This window comes from Pteropus medius, unplaced genomic scaffold (genome assembly GCF_902729225.1).
Source record: "Pteropus medius unplaced genomic scaffold, Ma_sr-lr_union100, whole genome shotgun sequence".
Classification (NCBI taxonomy): Eukaryota; Metazoa; Chordata; class Mammalia; order Chiroptera; family Pteropodidae; genus Pteropus; species Pteropus medius.
Genome location: NW_024349804.1, coordinates 11,153,252 through 11,173,653, shown reverse-complemented (window position 1 = coordinate 11,173,653; position 20,402 = coordinate 11,153,252). Strand labels below are relative to the sequence as shown.

At 48.7% G+C, this 20,402-nt stretch overlaps 1 protein-coding gene across 1 annotated transcript in view; it reads left to right on the top strand.

Annotated features, from left to right (window-relative positions):
- Window positions 1–14,675: 14,675 nt before the first annotated feature.
- The window catches only part of STX18 (syntaxin 18), a 103,171-nt gene continuing 97,444 nt past the window's right edge, over window positions 14,676–20,402 (top strand). Inside the window, exon 1 of the mRNA XM_039838199.1 lies at window positions 14,676–14,946. Coding sequence (XP_039694133.1) covers window positions 14,779–14,946 — 168 coding nt within the window. The 5' untranslated portion in view covers window positions 14,676–14,778. The remainder of the gene's footprint in view (window positions 14,947–20,402) is intronic.

Genomic DNA, 20,402 nt, shown 5'->3' with positions numbered 1-20,402 from the left:
CCCCGGCTCTGGGGAAGCTCACAGCTTTGCAAGTGCCGAGCCAAGGAGTTTCTGTTTACCTGAAAGCCAGCACACACAGGAAGGCCAGGAGGCGGGGCCCACGCCTCCCAGCCCCGGTGTGGGGGCGGGGCCTGTAGTGGGCGGGGCCCGCTGGGAAAGACAGTTCTAGGGATTAGGCACCCTAGGCAAAGTGCCTGAGACCCCCAAGCTGCTGGGAGGGCTTTCCAACAAAAATGTTGGAGACATGGAAAAGCAATTTTTGGCTCCACCTTGAGAAAATCAAACTACAAAGTCAAAATTAATAAATGTTTAATTAAATGTCTACAGAAGGTAGCACCGTGTCAACATCATTAAACTGCTAAATTAATTATTCCTAAAAATTTCATTACATGTGAAAATGATTTAGATTTTCTCACTTTGCAAGAATTTCCCTGTTCGCCCCATCACTTCTAAGAAATCAGTCGTTGTAAATTAGGGCCTCGTAGCCAAGAAAAAGCAAAATTAAAATTATAAAAAATCCTTTAAAATGTTGCAATAAAAAGGCTATGTGTAATGTGTTGCTCTTCTTAAGAATCTGCTGCGGTGAGGGCAAAGCCCAGGTGCCCAGGTGCCCGCGGGCCTGCAACTTACCATAACTTGGTACCTTAACTAGCTCAGGGCTGGTGTCTGACTAGCTCACCAGAAATCCTGGGGCAAGTCACTTTGAGCTTTGGTTTTTCCCCTTCTGAAATATTCAGGGGAGTCAGTAACCCCAACGGTGGGAGCTCCTGAGAATCCAAGGCCTCGCTTGCTGGCGGGAGAGAGGAGTGGGTACCAGCTGGGGGGTACCTCGCTCGCTCGGGATGCGGAATTTCAGAAGGTGCAAAAAAGTCAGTATTCAAAACATAAAAGAGTTTGATGCAACATTTTTTAAAAAGCAAAATAAAGATGGGGGCGCGGGGCGGGGCAGGGGTGGAGGGGAACGGATGCCAGATCAGCAAAATGCCTAACATAAAAGCCTGGTCTGTTGTGAACTCAGCCGGCATAGCGGCTTCACTTCTAGCTTGGTGACGGGATGCTTCGGTCCGTGCCTCGGTTTCTCTATCTGTGCGATGGGGCTGACCTAACCAACCACCCCACCCGCCTCCCAGTTCTGGGAGGCGGAGATGGGTCAGTAGGAGCCGAAGGACTGAGAAGCGTGCTCCGCAGTTCGGCGCTCTGAGTCCTTACTGTCGGCGTAAAGAAAGGCTTGTCCTCGGCGGGACCGTCACACATCGTACGAGAGACGCAAGGTCACACTGTCACAAACGAAATGTCCTTCGGGCCAGGGCCGGGCGAAGGCTCGGTCTCGGTGCGGTCGGGGTGCCTCGGGAACGCTCCTGCGGGAGGTCCGGGGGCGGCGACGGGGCGCGGGGGAGCGGGACCCGGGCGCGCCGGCCCCCGCCTGTGCCCCGCTCCTCCCCGCGCCCTTTGTCTGCCCAGCGGCGTCTCGCGGCGGCGCTGACACTTGATCCCCGGGCCCAGCAAGCCCCTCGTTAGGCCGGGCCGCACTTCAAAGTGTGCGCGACCCGCCAGCGCCGAAGGCCATCTCCATTTTAGCCTCAAGCCGAGTGTGTAAATTGCCTTCCATTTCTTCTTTTCGGAAACAAAACAGGCCCCGTTAGCCATTTCGAAGACCAAAGGACTCCTTGAGGCCGGCCAGGAGAAGGGTCACATGGGAGTAAATCACTGCACGGACGTCAGTCCGGATTGGCAGGGCCGCTCACAGGACTAGCTGGTGTGTGCGCGTGGGACGGGGGTCGGGGTGGGCGGGTAAGTGGTCGTTCTCGATTGGAGACATGGTGGCGTTCAAGCCCCCTCCCATCCCCTCTCCCCACCACACTGACCTCACCTGGGCTCCTGGGCCTTTTAGGTCAACCCACGGACTCTCGCCCTATTTTCTTCCTAATGGGCCCCTCCCCATCCCTACGCCCTGCTCCACTCACCCAGGTGTCTCCCGCCTTCAGCCCCGGTGTTGGCTTCTTTAGCACGTGGCTGCTCGGAGGCCTGGCTGGCCGCGGACCTCCCCCTAGCCAGGCGGGAAGGGGGCGGAGGGGTTGCCTTGAGTAGCCAGTACCTTGGACCACATTTCTTTCCCCGATGCTGAGGAGTCAGAGGGCAAGGATTTACGAGGGGCTCCCGGAGGAAGCAGCAGGGGAGTGGGTGGTTCGGGACTGGCACGCGAGACCACAGGTAGGGGGAGCCCCACTCTCGCCCCACCCCGCAGGGAGCCCCTAAGAGTAAATTCACCTCTGCGCTCCCACCTGCCAGTCTTTGGCTGCTGGGGCTGCGAGAGACACACTCTAGGAACTGCTTGTCGGCTCTCATTGCTAGCGCAGAAAGGACTCCAGCAGCCCAGAGGAGTCCCCTGAAGAAGGCTGCAGGTGCGAGTCTTTAAGAGCAGAGCACACGGAAGTTTGAGGGGTGGGCATGCAGAGCCCGTAAACGGCATTGGAGGAGTATGGGGGTCTCTGGGCAGAGCGCTGACACATCCATGCAGTGGCTCGCAGTGGCCCAGAACACTCTATTGCTCTTTATATTTATGTATCTGCCTCACCAGCCCCTCGGGGGCAAAGGCAGTGCCTCATTCCTCGTAGACTCCCCGGGACCGGCACAGAGCACTCTGCAGACCTCAGCAGAGAAAGCACTGCCCTCCAGTTCTTGCTGGCTGTGTGCCCTGGGGCAGGGCCCCCCGGAGCCTCAGCTTCCTTACACATCTGTCCACTCCCAACATTCACTGAGCATCTCTGCATATTGGCCTTTTATTTCTGAGCACTTGGGACACGGTGAATGAACCAAAGACCCTTGCCCTCATGAGCCTGAGATCTAGCAAAAGAAGAAAATAAACATCAGAATAAGTAAAGTGTATAGTATGTCAAAAAAAACACTACATTTAGGACTATTATAAAAAAAAGAAAAAAAAGAAACAGAAAATAAGTGTTGGCAAGGATGTGAAGTAACTGAAACCCTTGTGCGCTGTTGGCAGGAAACAGAATTATTATATGATCCAGCAATTTTACTTCTGGGTATATACCTAAAAGAATTCAAAGTGGGGACTCAAGCAGATATTTGCATGCCCATTGTGGCATTATTCACAGTAGCCGAAGGTAAACTATATGAGAATAATACCGCCTCCCCCCCCAATTTAAACTACTATAAGGAGAGTTTTGTGTTAGATAATGCATTCTGTACTAGTTAGTTGTCCTAACACGACAGCAACACACACTTATAAGCCTGGCACTGTGTTAAGCATTTTAGAGTGATATACCATTTAATCTTTGTAATAACCCTATAGGAAAGTGGTATTATTATCACATCAGATTCCCCCCACTCCGCGCCCAAAGCTGGATCTGCTAACACTCTACTACCCCAACACTACTGAGACTCTCGAGGCACAAACCCCAGTCCCTTTGCACTCACCCCAGCACGGTAAGTTGGAGTTTTACTCTACTTGGGGGTGGTCTGTGCAAGAAATTGCCTTGAGAAACAGATTTGAACCAAAGTCTGCCATCCTCTTCGACACCCAGGGAGAAAGTTGTGAGTTTAAGGCTGAAGAAAGATCTGAGAATCTTGAGGTTCTGGAGGTCATGACAGCATTTCTGAGCTCAGTGCAGTTTACTGGTAGATAACTGGGATGAGCAGACTGCACAGTGACGATTCCCTGAACATTTATTTCCAGATCCTGGAGATAGGCGGCCCCTCTCTCTAGAAGCTCTAACAGAGGAGGCGACCGGGTGGTATATTGAAAGGTCTCTGTCACAGTTAGCGGAATGATACACTTTAAAACAAACTTCTGCTTACTTTCAGTATTACTGTCTGCTGTCTACGGGTAAAGTTTTCATTTGGATGAGCAGGCAGACAGCCTGCGATGGGTTTGAAGAGGTGGAATGTGACCCGTCACGCACTCCTCAGCACGGACGACTTTGCTTCCATTTTTTTTGGTAATACCTAGGCAAAAAGTTCTCCAAGAACAAAAGTTTTATTAGGGGGATGCTAAATAAATGTTGCAGAATGAATAAATTAGTATATGAATGAGATGCATTCGTGGAGGTGTGTTCAGAAAGCTTTGGGCGGGCTCCTCAAAGCTGTACCCAGGTGTGAACGCGCGCACGCACATGCGCACGCGCACACGCTTTAACTAACGGGAGATGCGGGGCTTTCCAGCTCGCTTCTCGGGTAACAGAAACAAGATTCAAAAGTTCGAGAAGCTAAAACAAGGGGACTGATGTAATAAGACTGTTTTACAAGAGCAGGTGTCGGACGCTGAACATTTGTCCCAAACTGCCCCACACAGGGAGGTGATGGGGGAGGCGAGGCTTAACAGCAGCGCATGCAACAAAAGGCCAGGGTACCGGTGGCCGCCAGCTCCTGTGACTCAGGCGTAGGACCTGGCTGCCGAAAACATTCGTGAGCTTCTGAGCTGCTCTAATACAAGCACAGTTCTCAGAACGGGAGACCCGAGAGGCACATGAGTCAGACCACACCTGAAGTCTGGGGCTCAGTTCTGGGGAGAAACATGGGCAAATGGTGACTGAACAAGAAGCCACATCACAGCAGAGAAGACAAGGGAAAAGCAGGGCAGAAGAGCTGGGCTCAAAGAAGCAAGAAGGTTGGAGCAGCTGGAGAGCAGGGGTAGTGTTGGGGTCACCTCGCTCTTCCCGGTGCCTGGTACAGAACCGGGAACACACTCAAGGCTTTGCAAATATTCGCCAGATCAACGAATTGGAGCGTCCCAAAAGAGAAAGAGCTCTTCCATAAAGGAGCGAGTTCTCCATCCATGCGGGTACTTAAGTACAAAACAGCCTCTTGCTGGAGTTTTTCTAGGAGGGATCCAAGCATCCAATGAGAGCCTGGGAACAGATGCTAACTTCTACGTCTGAGCATCTCATTCCATAAGTCTAGACATTAATGCTCTCGCCATGTCTCCTCTCAGACACTGTTTTCATTAGTGATTTCCAAAGAGAAGGCAGAGAGGAAGGACAGAAGAAGAAAGGGAGGAAAGAAGAAAGAAAGAGTGGCCATTGCAAGGGCCTTCGGTGCCCCGAGGCTGTTTGCCTTCTCCCCACGCCCAAGGAGAGGACCCACCACCTCAGCGTGTCACTTCATCAGTCTTCACTGTGGAGCATGTGTACGGTCCCCAGTAGCAGCCTCTTTCCCCTGCGGCCGGGCCATTTGTCTTTCTCTTTCTGCCCCTGACATTTACATAGTACTTGTGGAACAGTACCTGTTAGTAAATATTTGTCGAATGAATGAATGAGTGAATGAATGAGTGAATGGATCCGGTACTTTTTAGACTTTGTTGGAGGTATGTTTTCTACAGGGGTGTGTTTTTCCTACGATATTCATAGGTAGAGTTCGTGTATATTATTCCATTGGAGGAATAAGGAAGGCAGACGGGGGCAGGGGAGAGTCTGTAGACGTAAAAACAACGCTTTGTGGGTTTCAAAAAATGTCTGGCATACTATGCCTGAGGCCAAAACATCAGGTCATATTTACTTTGTTTTCCCATAAATAGTTACAAGTTTCCTAAAAAACAAACAACAAACAGCAACACCTCTTGTTCCTTTTTTGTAATGAAATCATGGGAGCATGTGTCTCTGAGATTCTGGGTTTTGATGCTCTTACTTGCTTAGTCTCTAAGGTTTAAAAAAATTGTATATTATCTTGTACTTTGGGTAGGGGGTTTTAATGAGCAAAGGCCCATAAGTACATGAAGAAGTTTCAGTGGGGACAGACAAGACTATCCCCTTTCCTCTCATAGCTCCTGCAGCTAGAGCCGTGCCTGACATAGTAGGTGCTTAGTAAATACTTAGAGAATGAATGAAACAGTCGCTGTCTGCCATGATGACACATATCACATAATGAGCACGTTATTAGCGGTATTATTCATCTACCAGCACCCTGTGATTCTGATCTGAAAGACAAATAAGATGAAGAAACTACTCAATGGTGGTAACCGAATACGTCAGGATTCAAAAACAGCGATGTCTGGTTCCAAACCCAATGGTCCCTCTTTGTCACAAGCTATTCAGGGGACAGTGCCCTTTGTGCCTAGTGAAGCTCACCTCGGCATTACCTGCTACCTGCCTGACCCATTCTTCCCCTGGTTGTTTTTGGGTCCAGATCCCTGGCTACATTTTTCAAATGCTTTTGAAAACAGGTAGACATAAGTATTGAAAAGATGGATAAATAGAGAGTTGGCTAAGTGTTAGGCGGATGATGGACAGTAAAATCAGCGGGTGGACAGCTACTTGCATACTAGCGTAGGCTTCTCCTCCTGTCTGTACCTGCAGGGTCAGCCTGACGATTTCAGTCTGGCAGTACATCCTAATGAAACAGATCTGCCTCTCCCTCTTCCCTGCCAATCCCGCCCCTGCTGCCTGCTCCGCCCAGGATGATAAACGCCCCCAAGTCAGGAAAGCAGGGCATACTTTTACATTGCAGTTTTTGCCCAGATCTCGTTAATTCAGGAAGATGATACTTCAGCCAGTGGGAAAACTCCTTAATTATGGGTTTCTTTTTGCTGTCTGCTCCCTTAATAAATTTGGAAACTATTTTATGTAAATTATATTGAATGGGGCCATTGCATTTTCCTGCCTTGGGAGCTGGAGCAGAGACGGGGAGAGCAGAAGGAAGGAAAAGTGGTGTCTGGTGACCAGCTCCTGCCCAAGGAGATGGCTGTCAGAACTGCATCTGCCTTTTGGCTCTACACGGCCTCCTCTTAGGGATGCGGTACATACACCTGAGCTCTGGGGACGCTGACGTGAAAGGGAGCCGGCGGCCGGGTGGTGGGCAACAGAATAATGGGGAGGCAGAAATCATGACTCCGAGTGATCCCGAGGGCAGGACGTGTAAAGGAAGCCTGGAGATGCCCGGGGTGGGATTGGGCCTTAATGGGGAGGATGTGTGGGCGGGAGTGAGTGAGAGAGAGAAAAGGAGAGGATGTTGATCCGGCCTGCGAGGCAGAGCTGGCAGGGCGGCCCGGTGGTGAGGTCCAGCGGGGAGGTCCGGCCTGGCCAGGGGCCTGAGAGGGGAGACCGCCCCTGAGCTCGGTCTCGGGGTCCACCTCCAGTGTCGAAGCCAGAGCCCATGCAGCCGCTGTCCATTCCCACAGACGCCTCCAGCGTGACGGCCCTTCGAGGTGGGCCTTTCAGATCTCGGAGTGGGGCTGCCTGAGCTCTACCTCTGCTCTGTGACGTACTGGCTGTGTGACCATAGGCAGGTGTCCTGACCTTTCTGCACCTGGACTTTTCATAGCTCTGAAATGGGAACGATAAGACCACCTGCCTCATAGGACGGTGCGATCTCCTGTCCACGAAGCTCTTGAAACAGTGCTTATCAGTAAGCTAGTAACTGCCCCTTGCTGTCTGACCATCTCCATCATGCCCACCTGTTAGTGTCAACCGGTCTCCCGAGCAGGAAACAAACCTCATCATATCTACTTGTGGGGAATGGCCGTTCCATTTCCCGGAACCCACATTCCCCCAGGTGAAGACCAACAGAGGCACTAGGAGTCAGGGGAGCAGGAGGAGGCCATCGGGTGGAGAAGGGGGCAGCAGAGCACACGCTGGAAGCATGAACGAGAGGCCTGCCTGCCGCTCACACAGCCCGCCGCCCTGTGCGGAAGCGCAGGCCTCCCTGTAGTCCTCTCACGAGCTGCAGAGGCAAAGATGAATGACAGCCCAGGACAGGGCCGGACCCCAGGGGACCCCCAGGGCTTCAACAGACCGAGGAGTCAGGGAGGGAGGAAGGGAAGAAAAGGAAGGCGGTCTGAGGGGAGGAGGTCCGTCTGTAGACCGGAAGGCGGCCTCAGGAACGGAGAGCTACGGTCCCATGCGGGTCACAGGCCTGGACGATGGCTGGGCAGAGCGGCTGCCTCTCCTCCGTCAGCCCTCGGTGGGTAGGAACCCGAAGGAAAGGGCGAAGGAAAGGACTCTGTGGGAGACCTACCTGATGAGAGCAAGTCTGTCGCTCATGGACAGCATGACTCGGTCCCTCCACAATGGGTCGGGGTGCTGGATGGGGCTCATTCGTGATTATGCCTCGTAACGGAGGCATCTGACGTGTGAACGTTCTTGGGGTATAATTAGGGATTTTATAAGTTAAATGAATATATTATTATAATAAACTAGGCATTTCCAAGAAAATCCTTAGGGGTGTATAGTGGCATATTTGATAACTGCTGAATGACCAATATACAAGTTCTTTGTTAAAAACCTCTTCCAAGTTATAGCCATTCAATTCTAAATTTAAAACACAAACCTAACTCATCAGAGGCTACTTTTGTGGCCCATTCCCACTATTCCCGCTGATGGTCACAGCGAGACTTTTCATGTTCGATTTTGAACGTAGAGCTGTAATTTGCCTGCTTTTTTAATGCACAATTATTAAAAGCCGTGGCTGGCTTAAAGGCTTTCCAGATTAACAAGGAGAGACTTGGCTTTCCTGGGAGGGTTGGGAAGAACTCCAGCCGTGTGGCCAATTCCTGGTTATTGATAACTTTTGGAATCCTGCTGTGCTGGCCTGCCTCATGCCTACGAAGCAGAAAGGTGAAGACAAGTAATAATGGAGACCTAAAAATATAGCAACCAGAATAAATGTGTGGCGAGGAAATTCCAAGCTTTATTAAATGCGCTTTTGGTGAAAGAAGTCCTACAGAGAATGCCTTAATAAATTTCAAAGAGGGAGGTGCGTGGTCGCGGGAGCAGCCTACATAAGCAATTATGGTATTTGTGGAATGTTCATACCGCAGCCTGCCGGAGGTAATCATCCGGCCAGTGTCCCAATCGTTTCTCGTGATACGGCAAGGTCCAGGGCAGGGGTTTGGGGCTGGCTGAGACTCACGTCCTTGCATTGGAAGATTCTGTCACTGTCATGGACTCCTCGGTTTGGAAAGTACTTGAGAGTGTAGCCAGCCCTATACACAGACAGTGTTCCCACACGTCAAGATCTGTGGCCACAAGGGACCCGATCCTGACATGGAACGTCTCGGTAACTCGTTCCCGAGTCCAACACCTGCATCCAGGCAATTCTTCCCGACGTTCGGCCTCAGTCCCCCATGCTTCCCTGGGAGCTCCTTTCCTCTCATTCTGTCCAAACCAGAGCTGGGGAACAGCTGCTCTTCATCCACGGGTTCACGCACTTGAGGATCTTTATTTCATCTATCCCCTAAGTCTTGTCATTTCCAGAATAAATACTCCGACTCCCAGAAACGTTCCCCGAGGCTGACCCAAACCGTGGTAGCCGATTACTTTCCAAGTGCTTCCTCTAATGCCAATATTAACCCACGGCCCCGTCTCAGCCTCCGGTCTTGACCACCATGCATCTGATGGGTAGTGCAGGGACCTAGTTCAAGCCAAAGCTCCTTCCAATACTTGAAGAAGACTCTCCGTCGCCTCTGGCTGTGAAGCTGATCTGTCTACGATCACCCTCCACATCCTCACACCACAGTTGCTGTACTTTTAGTACTAGCTCTGTGCCAGACGCGGCTACACACTTTCCGTAGATAATCTCATTCTAACTCAGCCCTGTTGGAGAGATACTTTTATCTTCAATTCACAGAGGAAGAAATACCTTCCAAAGATCTCATTGTGAATAAGTGACTGGGATTTGAACTCAGGGCTGTCTGATTTTGAGCCCAAGCTCTTGCCATGATGCCAGGCCTCAGCCTGGTACCTGCATCCCATCAAGACAGGAATGATTGAAATGGACGGAAAGCATCAGAAGAATACCATCTCTACAACCATATTTCTGGAGTTGAAGCCCCGTCTTGATTCGTGCTGATCTTTCCTATCCACAGAGAGTAAATGGGGTATACATAAAGCTTTCTTTAAATTTCATTCTTTAGCCACGTCATCTGAAAACAACAAACTCCACTATTGCACCTATTACGTTTAATTGTAATTATCTATGTATACACTTGTCTGCCCCCTTAGTCTTTGACCTGTTCCAAGGCGGGACTTCGGGTCCATTTTTGTATTTTCAGCACCTAACACAGTGCCACTTACTGAGTAGACACTCAAAATATCTTTGGATTATGCCTGAATGGCTGGATAGATGGAAGGACGGATGAAACACACACAAATCCACACTAATTACCCCAATTCTCAAATTCAAAAATACTTACAGATATGGATCCTTTGTATACATGCCACCCCCCCCCGCAAAACAAAAACAAAACCAAGAAAACACAAACTGGTCAGAGGGCACTGACCGGTTGGCAGGTAAAGAATGTAATCTCATTTTCTCCGCTAACTCGATGTGCGATCTTGGACAAGTCACTTGTCTTCTCATCTGAAATACGAGGGAAGTTGGCCCAGATATTTGAGGCCCTTTCCAGTCCAAAATTTCCATAATTCTATGGCTATCCACCTACGTTAATCAGATTTATCTAAATAATCACACACACAAAAAAAACACTTCATGCTGGAGAAAGTCATAATAAACTAAGCAAAACCAAATGCCCTTCAATATCCTGTTGTGAACTATAAAATGTCCCCTAAAATCACATTTTCCCCTTGAAACAGGATGTAGGAAAAATATTTTCCTATTAAATCCTTTTAAAGTACAAAGGAAAGCATTTATTCTGTGATTTGCCATCCAACTCAATAAAAAGTAGAGAATTCGGCCATCTTAATTACGGAAGATACTGTCACAACGCAAAGGTGGTGGGAATCCAGGCTGGAAATCCAGACGCCATGCCGACGAACACACGGCCGGGCTTTTCTGGAGGGAGTTTCCGAGTGCGTGTCGAGCGGTTTATTTCTGCCATTATGTCAGGGAAACCAGTAAATGAGTTTTTATGAGGTGATTTATGAAACTCCTGGGGTGGACGAAGTGAGCGCTGGGGAGAAGTGGTGCCAGCTTCCAAACCCTTGGGGGTTAAGGGAGAGCGAGGACTTGAACTTTGGGAACTGTTGATGGCTTTGCTGCAAGTTGTGTCCTTTAAGATGGGTTAAGCAAAGTGGGGCTGCTTCTTAAGAGAGGTAGAAAGGGCGCGAAGATTTCAGAGGAACGTCGCCCTGCACTTTGGCTACGTGGAAGCCACCTGCTCATCCAGGAAGGCACAGGAGGGGTCTGCTCAATTCACAATCACCCCACCTGTTGGACCTACTACCTGTGGCGGGCGGAACAATGGTCCCCAAAAGATGTCCAAATCCTAATGCTTGGAACGTGTGAACACGTTAGGCTACATGGCAAGGGAGAACTGAGGTGGCCGATGGAATTAAAGTCGTTAATCAGCTGGCCTTCAGATAGGGAGAGTACCTGGATTACCTGGGTGGGCCACATGGCACTACAAGGTTCTTAAATGTGGAAGAGGGAGGAGTATAGGTGTCAGAGTGATAGGTTATAAGGACTCAACCTGCCACTGCTGGCTTTGAAGTGGAAGAAGGGGCCACAAGCCAAAGAATGTGGCAGCTTCTAGAAGCTGGAGAAGGCGAAGAAATGGATTCTCCCCCAGAGCTTTCAGAAAGGAAGTCGACCCTGCCCGCACCTTGATTTTAGCCGAGACCCGTTTTGGAATTTTGACCTCTAGATCTGTAAGATAGCAAACGTGGGTTGTTTTCAGCCACTAAGTTTGTGCTAATTTGTTACAGCAGCCGCAGGAAACTAACACAGTCCCAAAGCTCCCACCCAGCAGTGTGTCCTGACAGCCACGTCTGAACCATATGACTGGATGGTAAGCCATAGCTGATTGGACCCGGGGCAGATGTCTGTCCCAAGCTGGGCCAATTTTTTCTGCATGCTCAGAATGTGGGCTTGGAATTGATACAGCCATGACTAGAAGCCTAACATAAACTCAGGGGCTGCCGGTGGCCCGTGTTTGGCCATGTGAACGAGAAGCAGAGAAAGCTGGTTTGCAAAGATAATTATATAGAGGAAGAGAGGGGCAGAGAGAGACGGAGAGAGGTCTGATAGCATTCTAGTTTCTAGCTCCCCTCTGACGTGAAGTACAAGTCTGCAGGACAGATGGCTCACCCAGTCACTGCTTCTCACTGACATCTGAAAAAGGGCCATCTCCAGTTACTATGTTATTGTGGCAAGTTCATGATTCCATGGGCCCAGGAAATGCTGGTCTCCTCATGCCACCCCACAAGAAATCATACTTCTAGGCATTGGGCACCTTCCATGCAGCCTGCTTATACCATCTTTCCCGAAGGAAGTAGGGCTATAAAACCAACCTAAGGGATGTGACGATGACAACATCTCGGTGGCTGATAATAGAAAACTATTTCTCACTCACAGCTCACATCTGTCATGGGTTGGGCAACTGGATGTGCAATATACCCTCTTTTTCGTGGAGGCTGCATTTAAGGACTTCCGTGAGAGACCCCAAATGATCCCGAGCTGTCTGCATCTGTCCTGATTGTATGGAGGGTAAACTTGTAGGATGTTGTATTTGGGAACTCCAATATGACTTACTCTTTTTCAAGGGAAGAGCGCCTGGCCTAGTGAATGAAACACTGTTATTTATGAAATGTAATTTATATACTGCATCAAACTGGGCAGTTTGTAGTATCACACCACACTGTTCTTCCTTTTTATCCATCACCCCTCTCGGCTTTATGGGGTTTCAAGTAGTTATCAGTCCACTGTCAACGGAAGTTTCCTTGCTCTGAGGTTAAAAGAGTAAAATAAAGTAAAAAATTAATAAAAATCAAAATCTCATATCCCACGGTCTGTGGGAAAACTAATGGCCTCCTCGGTGACTTCTCTAGGAAGACTATGTACTTGTGGTCACTTGTGCCTTTAGAGTCTGATGTTTTGCGTTCACTTGGGTCTCATCTCTACAATCTTCTCCGCTCTGCAGATCCAGACAGAAAACTTAGACCTTTGTTGCCACCCTCTTACCCCCAAAGGCCCAGGGCACCAAACGCGCACACTGAAGTTTTGGTGTAGCCCAGCCACTCCCATTCAAACGCCCTTTTCAATGGACTCCTCTCTCCTTCCCTGGCCTCCTCCCCAGGTTCTGGTTTCCCCCTCTAACCTTTAATTCAATCCCGTTCACTATATTATGCAGAGCAATTTAACTCTCTTTCACTCTGCCCCAGGCTTACCTTTGCCCAGCCAAAGACTCATTAATGTCTCAATAAAACAAAGGACCACTTATGCAATACAGAGGCATTGGCAGAGATTTTGTAACTTCTCATTTTCTCTTACTCTGTAAGCACAAGAAAGCTGTATGGAAACTTATTTTCCTCATACAGGAAGGCTGAAGCGGCTATAGTTTGGGTTTTAAATAACATTTTCCCTCTTCCTTTCAAGTACATTATGTCCTTTCTGGACATATAGATAAATGTATTTAACACAACGAGTCTCAAACTGTTGCTCTTGGAACTCCTTTACCCTCAAAAATTATTGAGGACTCTAAATAACTTTTGTGCATATGACTTTTATCTATTGGTATTTACCATTTTAGGCATGAAAACTAAAATGTTATATATTCGCTCACTTAAAAACAAAAATAAATCCACTACATATTAACATAAATGGTATCTTTTTGTGAAAAAATACATTTTCAAAACAAACAAACAAAACTTAGAATGGCATCATTTGACATTTTTGCAAATCTCTTTAAAGTCTGGCTTCATGGAAGGCAGCTGTCCTGCATTCAGTGTTTTATCATAGCACAAGTCACACAGCCTCGGGAAAATTCAACTCACGAGAGAAAGAGTGAAAAGTCACATAATATTTTAGGATTATGAGAATAACTTTTTATCTTGCTGATCACTCTGACCACCGCTGTGTTAATACTCATCCTATTTGTGCGTCGTATTTTAAATAAGAAAACAAACTTGACAAAATCAGTGAGATCGTGAATTAAATCTGAATCTGGAACCAAAAATGTAAGAGCTCACTAACGTGCAGTCAATTTAAACAACTATGACTTAAGAGAGTATGTCTGAAAACTATCCATCAAGAATGAACAGAAACCGGTGACACTCATCCGCCCTTGTCTCTATCTGATAAATTCGCAGTCATCCTTCAAGCCTGCCTTCTCTAACAGTGATGCCTTCTCTACAGAGCTCTTCCCTACCACAAATCATGACAGTGATATTATTAACAACGGCAACGAATTTGTACTGGTCATAAATTAGCCACGCCAAGATACTTTATACGTGCTGTCTCATTTGATTCCCACAGTAATGCCCTGAGGAAGGCACTGGCTTCCTGAGGCTGAAAGCTGAAAACGAAAGGCCTCTGGCCTCTCTCTAGCTTTGTGCCATGCACACCTGCTCTGCCCTAGCACTTAGTGAACCCAGATTGTCACCGTCCCGCACCGTGCGGGCTTCGGTTCCGCACAAGGTGAATCCTTGAAGTCAGAGGTCAGGCCGGGTCGCTTCTGGTCCCCCACAAGCCGCGTGTTCAGGCTCATTGCGGGAGCCTACGCGCAGGGATGGAGACTGTAGGCTTCCTCATTCTCTGGCTGCCACGGCGCACACGCCCCAAGCGGACTCACAGGGCCTCGGGGCTCAGGGACCTCCCTTTGCCACCAAGCTGGACCAGGTTTGCTGGGAGGAGAGAAGGGCGCGGCTGTGCGCGCCGCGGGACCCGTCAAGCGCGCGGGCGGAAGCCGGAACCTTTTTTCTCTCGCCGTGGAAACCTCGCGGCAGCCGGAACCTTTCTTCTCGCGTCGCTGTTGGCGGGCGGAGGAGTGCAGACCCGGAACGGTCCTCCAGCGGCCGGGCTCGCACAGCAGTCGCCGAGTGCTGACGTGGGCCGGCTCCGCGGGGTCGGGGGCAGGAGGTGCAGGTCGCCATGGCGGTGGACATCACGCTCCTGTTCCGGGCCAGCGTCAAGACCGTGAAGACGCGCAACAAAGCGCTGGGAGTGGCGGTGGGCGGCGGGGTTGATGGCAGCCGCGACGAGTTGTTCCGCCGGAGCCCCCGGCCCAAGGGCGACTTCTCCAGCCGGGCGCGCGAAGTGGTAAGCTGGTTGCTATGGAAACGGCGGGCTGGCGAGTGGGGGCGACCCGCGACCAGACCCCGAACCAGACCCTGTCCCGTGAGCATTGAGTGAAGGGAGCGCCTGGAGAAAAGTGGGCTGAAGCGGGGACAGGGGAGTTGGTCCCAGAGCGCCGACAGCTGTCTTAGGAAAGGAGCAGCCTTATTTCGAGGAACGGGGACGTATATTGGGGAACTCTAGGAAGCAGATTTCTCTTGGGGGGAGAGATGCTTGGAACTCTCAGTTCACAGAGTTCATGGGCAGATTATTTTAAGGTAACGAGTTCACCGTCACAGCAGACTCACGCCGGGGAAATTTCCCTACAGCCCTCACAGATCTTTGCTCTCCTGTCGCGGGACTGACCACAGTGTATTTGCCTCTTCGGTTTACTTGTCTCGTGCTCCTACACTTCCTCCTCTCCGCCCCCAGCATTGCGTTCAAAGGTCATGTTCAGCTGACCTCTTCCTTCTCGTCTCCTGAAATAGATTAGGGATCAGTACATCTTGCGACTGGTTTAAGATAATCTTTCACAAACACTCTGCGTCACAGTCATCTAAACTACTTTGTTTCCCGAACACAGCGGGCTTTCATTCAGGAGAGCAAGGACTTTATCCTTAAGGGCAGGAACAGTGTTGGCTTGGCCTCAGAATCACCAGTTCCTGACTCAGCATTAGTATGTGTTTGTTGAATGAAAACATGAACAGATGGTTGTCTTCTCCCACTAAACTCTGTAAGGAGTGAGGAAACTGTGTAAGGAGAGAGATGTTTGCCTTGTTCACTTTTGTACCTTTGGCACCAAGGTGAACATTGTTTTTGAGGAACTAGAAGCTTATACAGTTCTGTCTGTTCTCTTTAAGAAATAAAAATACAAAATCACAGCGGTTCAGAGCTTTGGGAGGTGCAGGTGAGGGGCCCTGACGCTTAAACTTCTTTAATTTCATGGTAAATCCACTTGTGTTTGGCATGCAGTCCAATGCCTGATATTTTGCAGACACTCATATTTTTTAATAATGTATGTTTGCATGAGTTAATGAGTTGCAGTTTGAGCAGCGGTCCCAACCTTTGTGGCACCAGGGACAGGGGCTTCTACGAGAATCTAATGCCTGAGGATCTGAGGTGGAGCTGAGGTGGTGATGCTGGCTCTGGGGAGCGGCTGCAAAAACATAGATGAAGCTTCGCTCACTCGCCCGCCGCTCACCTCCTGCTCTGCGGCCCAGTTCCTAACAGGCCACGGACCGGTACCAGTCTGTAGCCTGGGGGTTGGGGACCCCTAGTTTAGATGGCTTGGATTTAAATCTGGGTGCTGCTACTTAGAGATTCAGGCAAGGCCTGTTACCTGAGTCTCATTTTTCCTTTCTGTAAAATGGGCATGATAATACCCTACTTAACTGGTAAACGAATTATTTGCATCTTATGAGACTATGTATATATAATAAAGAACCATTCTGATCATTATTATTTCCCTTCATCCCCTACTCCAACCCCACACAGGCTGTTTAGACTTATTTTCATCATCGGTGCCAAACTGTATTCCCTAAACCACTTCGCTTTCTCGTACTTTCATTCCTTGCTTGCAAAGGGGATCCAAGTAAGTGTGTGAAAGAGTCTGTGAAAATCTTGTGCAGGTACCTATAGCATCAGTAGTAGAGACAGCAACGTTCTTCTGTCAAGGTGAAACTCTTGATCAGTGATGGCAAATGGGCAAATGTGTGGCAAGCATACAGCTGTTTCTCTTTCTTCCTCCCTGTGACCGTAGTAGCCACTGGTCATTTCCCAGCAGAACTGTATAGCACAGAGTCCCTTGCAACTGCGTGCCCAGGCGACCATTAACAGGTGTTCGGCCTGACATTCAAGTTGAAATCTGCTTGACATCTTACCTGACGTATAGTAAAAATAGAACCTGTATGCCCAAAGCTGAACCATGGTCTTTTTTTTTTTTTTTTAATGTACTTAAAAGGATCTTAAGTTCATGTTGTTTAGGCTTCTCATTTTATAGGTGAGAAAACTAACACCCAAGTAAGTGAAATGACTTGCCCAGAGTCCTATTAGCTGAGGTCATAGGACAGAGCAAGAGGTAGAAACCAGGTGCTTCGCCCTCAGTTTAATGCTATTTATTACGCCCACCCTCCATCCTCCTACCTTTAATTCCCACTGTAATTTTAAACCAAAAATTCTTTGGCTTTTAAATGGCAGTGGGTTTCTTCCTCTTGAGTTAATACTGAATTCATAACTGGAGACAGAATGGGATTTAGAGTAGAAAGACCTGAATTTGATTGCTTCTTACTTTATAAATTTGATTGCCTCTCACTGTATGAATTTGGGCAAGTCACTTAACCTCCGTTTTCTCACTTCTAAAATAGAGTCAGTAATAGCAGCCTTATAAGGTTGTTACTCAGACGAAGTGAGAAAAGGTATGCAGATACCTGCATAAGCGTGAATTCTTTTAGTTGCAAATAACAGTTACCTAGTAATGTAAATTAGCCTGAGCAAAATGGGAAGGTCTTAGCTCATATCTCTGGAAAACACAGGATGGAGCTTCTTTCTCTAGCTCTTACCCACGAAACCCCAGGAGAGGGCTCTAGTTTCTGTTGGGATCCTGAGCCCTCATTATGGCCTTAGAGGGATAAGGTTCTTCAAGTGGCCAAGTCATATGTCCACTGTAGCAGGTGGGTTGGCATCTATGACGGTCGCCCTCCCGGAACCTTGGAAAATGCACTGCTGTGTCTCGGAGTGTGGAGTGAGGGATGTTGGGCAGGCAGACGCTACAGGATGTTCTCCACGGTGCCTAGCACGGTGCTGGCCATGCCTTCGCCTTACCTGGCAGGTCTTCAGCGCTGTGGGTACTGAGAACTGGAACTGGGAGTTTGTAATGACAGACTTCGGGTGTGGGAATGTGTCTGGAGGGACCTCCTAGTGGCGGCTCTTCGTTTCCTTACTGCCTCATCAAGGTTACGGGAGCCAGGGAAAGCACCATGCAGGAAAGTGGGACCCCTCTAAGCGGCCAACCTGTCCAGGGGCAGCAGAGGCCAGTGAAAAGCACAGGACTCCCGGTGTGGTAGCCTCAGGCCTGCCACGTGATCTCCCTGGGCCTCAGCGTCCACACTGGCAAAACGGAGAGCGTAGACCAGACAGCTGCAGTGATATTTTGTCAAAAATATTTTGATTACATATCAGATCATAGCGACACTCATTTGTGGGACATCTATTTCCAGATTAGGCATGCGGGGGAGGTTTTCTTTGTTTATTATACGTTGCTTTTTTTGTGAAAGCTGAATATCATTTTATTAAGGATTGATTATCTTGAGTTCCTGGCTGAAATTCAGAGTTCTGACAGTGACTCGAAGCCAGACGATCTGGTTCCCGCCGCCCTCTGACATCACCTCTCTATTTCCACACCCTCGCCTCTTTGCCTGTGCGGCCGGCCCATTGCTGCCTCAGGGCCTTTGCATTTATTGTTCCTTCTACCTGGAACACTTTTCTCCCAGAGTCCACATGGTTTGATCTTCAGGTTTCTGCTCACAAGTTGCTTCAGCGAGACCTTCCTTGACTGCCTTGTACAAAGTAGCAGCCTTTTTCTGTCCCTTACTCTGTTTTATTCGTTTCGTTATCTAATATATCATGTATCCATTTATTTATTATTTATCCATGAGAGTATATGCTTCATGAAAGCAAAGACTTTGTGTTGTTTACCACTAGATCTGTGGGTTCTAGAACCGTGCAGGGATGTGGGTTCTCAGATGCTTCTTGAGTTAACGAACATTGATCTGTTGTGTTGCTTTGCTTTCGGTGTTGGAGCTAGTCGATCTCTGCCCAAGGCTATTTCCAGTTCTAGGAATGTGTCACCCTAACATGGTTCCTTAATATCACACAAATACATTTACACTTAGCGCCGTGTCTGGAGTAAACATTAGAGAAACAGCAGCTTTTATTTCGTTAAATTTGTTATTTTGTTGTTAAGCCTGAGTCTAGCGCAGGAGCAAACGCATAAGCAGCACAGCTCCGGATGACTGAGTGACAGACAGCCTTAGACTGATCCCACGTGGCCTTGGTTTTCTTCGGAGACACAGCTTGTCCTGTGTGCCAACTCTGGACTCTAAAGGTTGAGCTGGGACCACCTGGGTTATTATCCAGAGTAGCTGGAAATTGAGTAAATCCTCCTTAAATGGGGTTTCAGTTGAGGGAGTGTGGTTTGAAGAGGCATATCAGGCAACAGGTGCCGGGGACTGGTGAGGAGCCAGAAGGCCAGGTGACCGGACCAAACGGGACAGGAACAGGTCAGGAAACTGTGTAGGTTTAGGCTACAGGCTTCAAACAGAGCATGAGCGTGTTGTGTGGATGGACTGTGCTTCTGAATTGTTCCCAGGATTTATTAAGATCTCAGCTTTTGAAATTATATTCAATAATTTATTCCATCATCCCATAAGCATTGAACGCCGGATGTGTCAGGCATTGTGAGGACACACAAAACTGTGAGACATACGTCCTGGCTCTTTGAAACTACGGATGAAGGGTAACTAAATCTTTTTGATGGAGAATCAGTGGACACCTCAGAGAGGAAGTGACAGTCAAATTGGACCTCTAAGGACGAAAACCGTTGCCCCGAAGAGGGGGCAGAGTCCGTTCCCGGCGGAGGGCAGAGGGTGCCAAGGCTCCGATACCAGCCGCAGAGTGACTGCGGGGAGCCCCTCTCTGGAAGAGGCCTGGGTGACGGTCGGAGTGGGAGGCGATAGGGCTGCTCCAGACCGGGCTGGAGCACAGCCCCACATTAGGGTAGGGCTGCCGAAGCGGGTCTCCTTGGGGTGATATTTTAAATAAATTCTTCCTGTCCAGGGTCTGGTTCTGCCTCGAAGCTTGAGGACCAGATTTGTCTACATTTACGAGGACAGGTAGCAGCTGAGCTCACCTCGACTTGTGTAAACGTCGGAATACCAGTTGGTTCATTTACTCTGAACACCGTAATACTCGGGGGAATACAAATTTTGAAAAATCAGTTTGTTTTTGAACTTCTGCTGTAGGTCAGGAACTCTGTTAAGGACTTTACATACCTGATTTCATTTAACTTTTCTCTCTTTGGGGGATAGAAATATTAAATGATTTTGCAGTATTATGCTATGAATCATAGCATTCTAGAATTCATACAAACCTGACGTTTGAGTTTTCCTTCACTTGGAAATCCACATGGGCTCCCTCTGGTGGGCGAAGTAGCAGTGACGTCTACAGTGGTTAATTACTGCCTTGTATTCTGATAAACTTAATATGTTTAAAACATTTTAGGTTTAAAGTTGACTTAAAAAGAGGCCCCTTAGGAACCTCTCTAAAAGAAAGTGAATAAACCAGAGGAATGAAAGTGTGTCGAATGAACTCATATAACTCGGATGTGAAATGCAGCACAGTTGTAATTTTAAACTCAGTAGTCCTTTTTTCTTCCTGACTTTCAG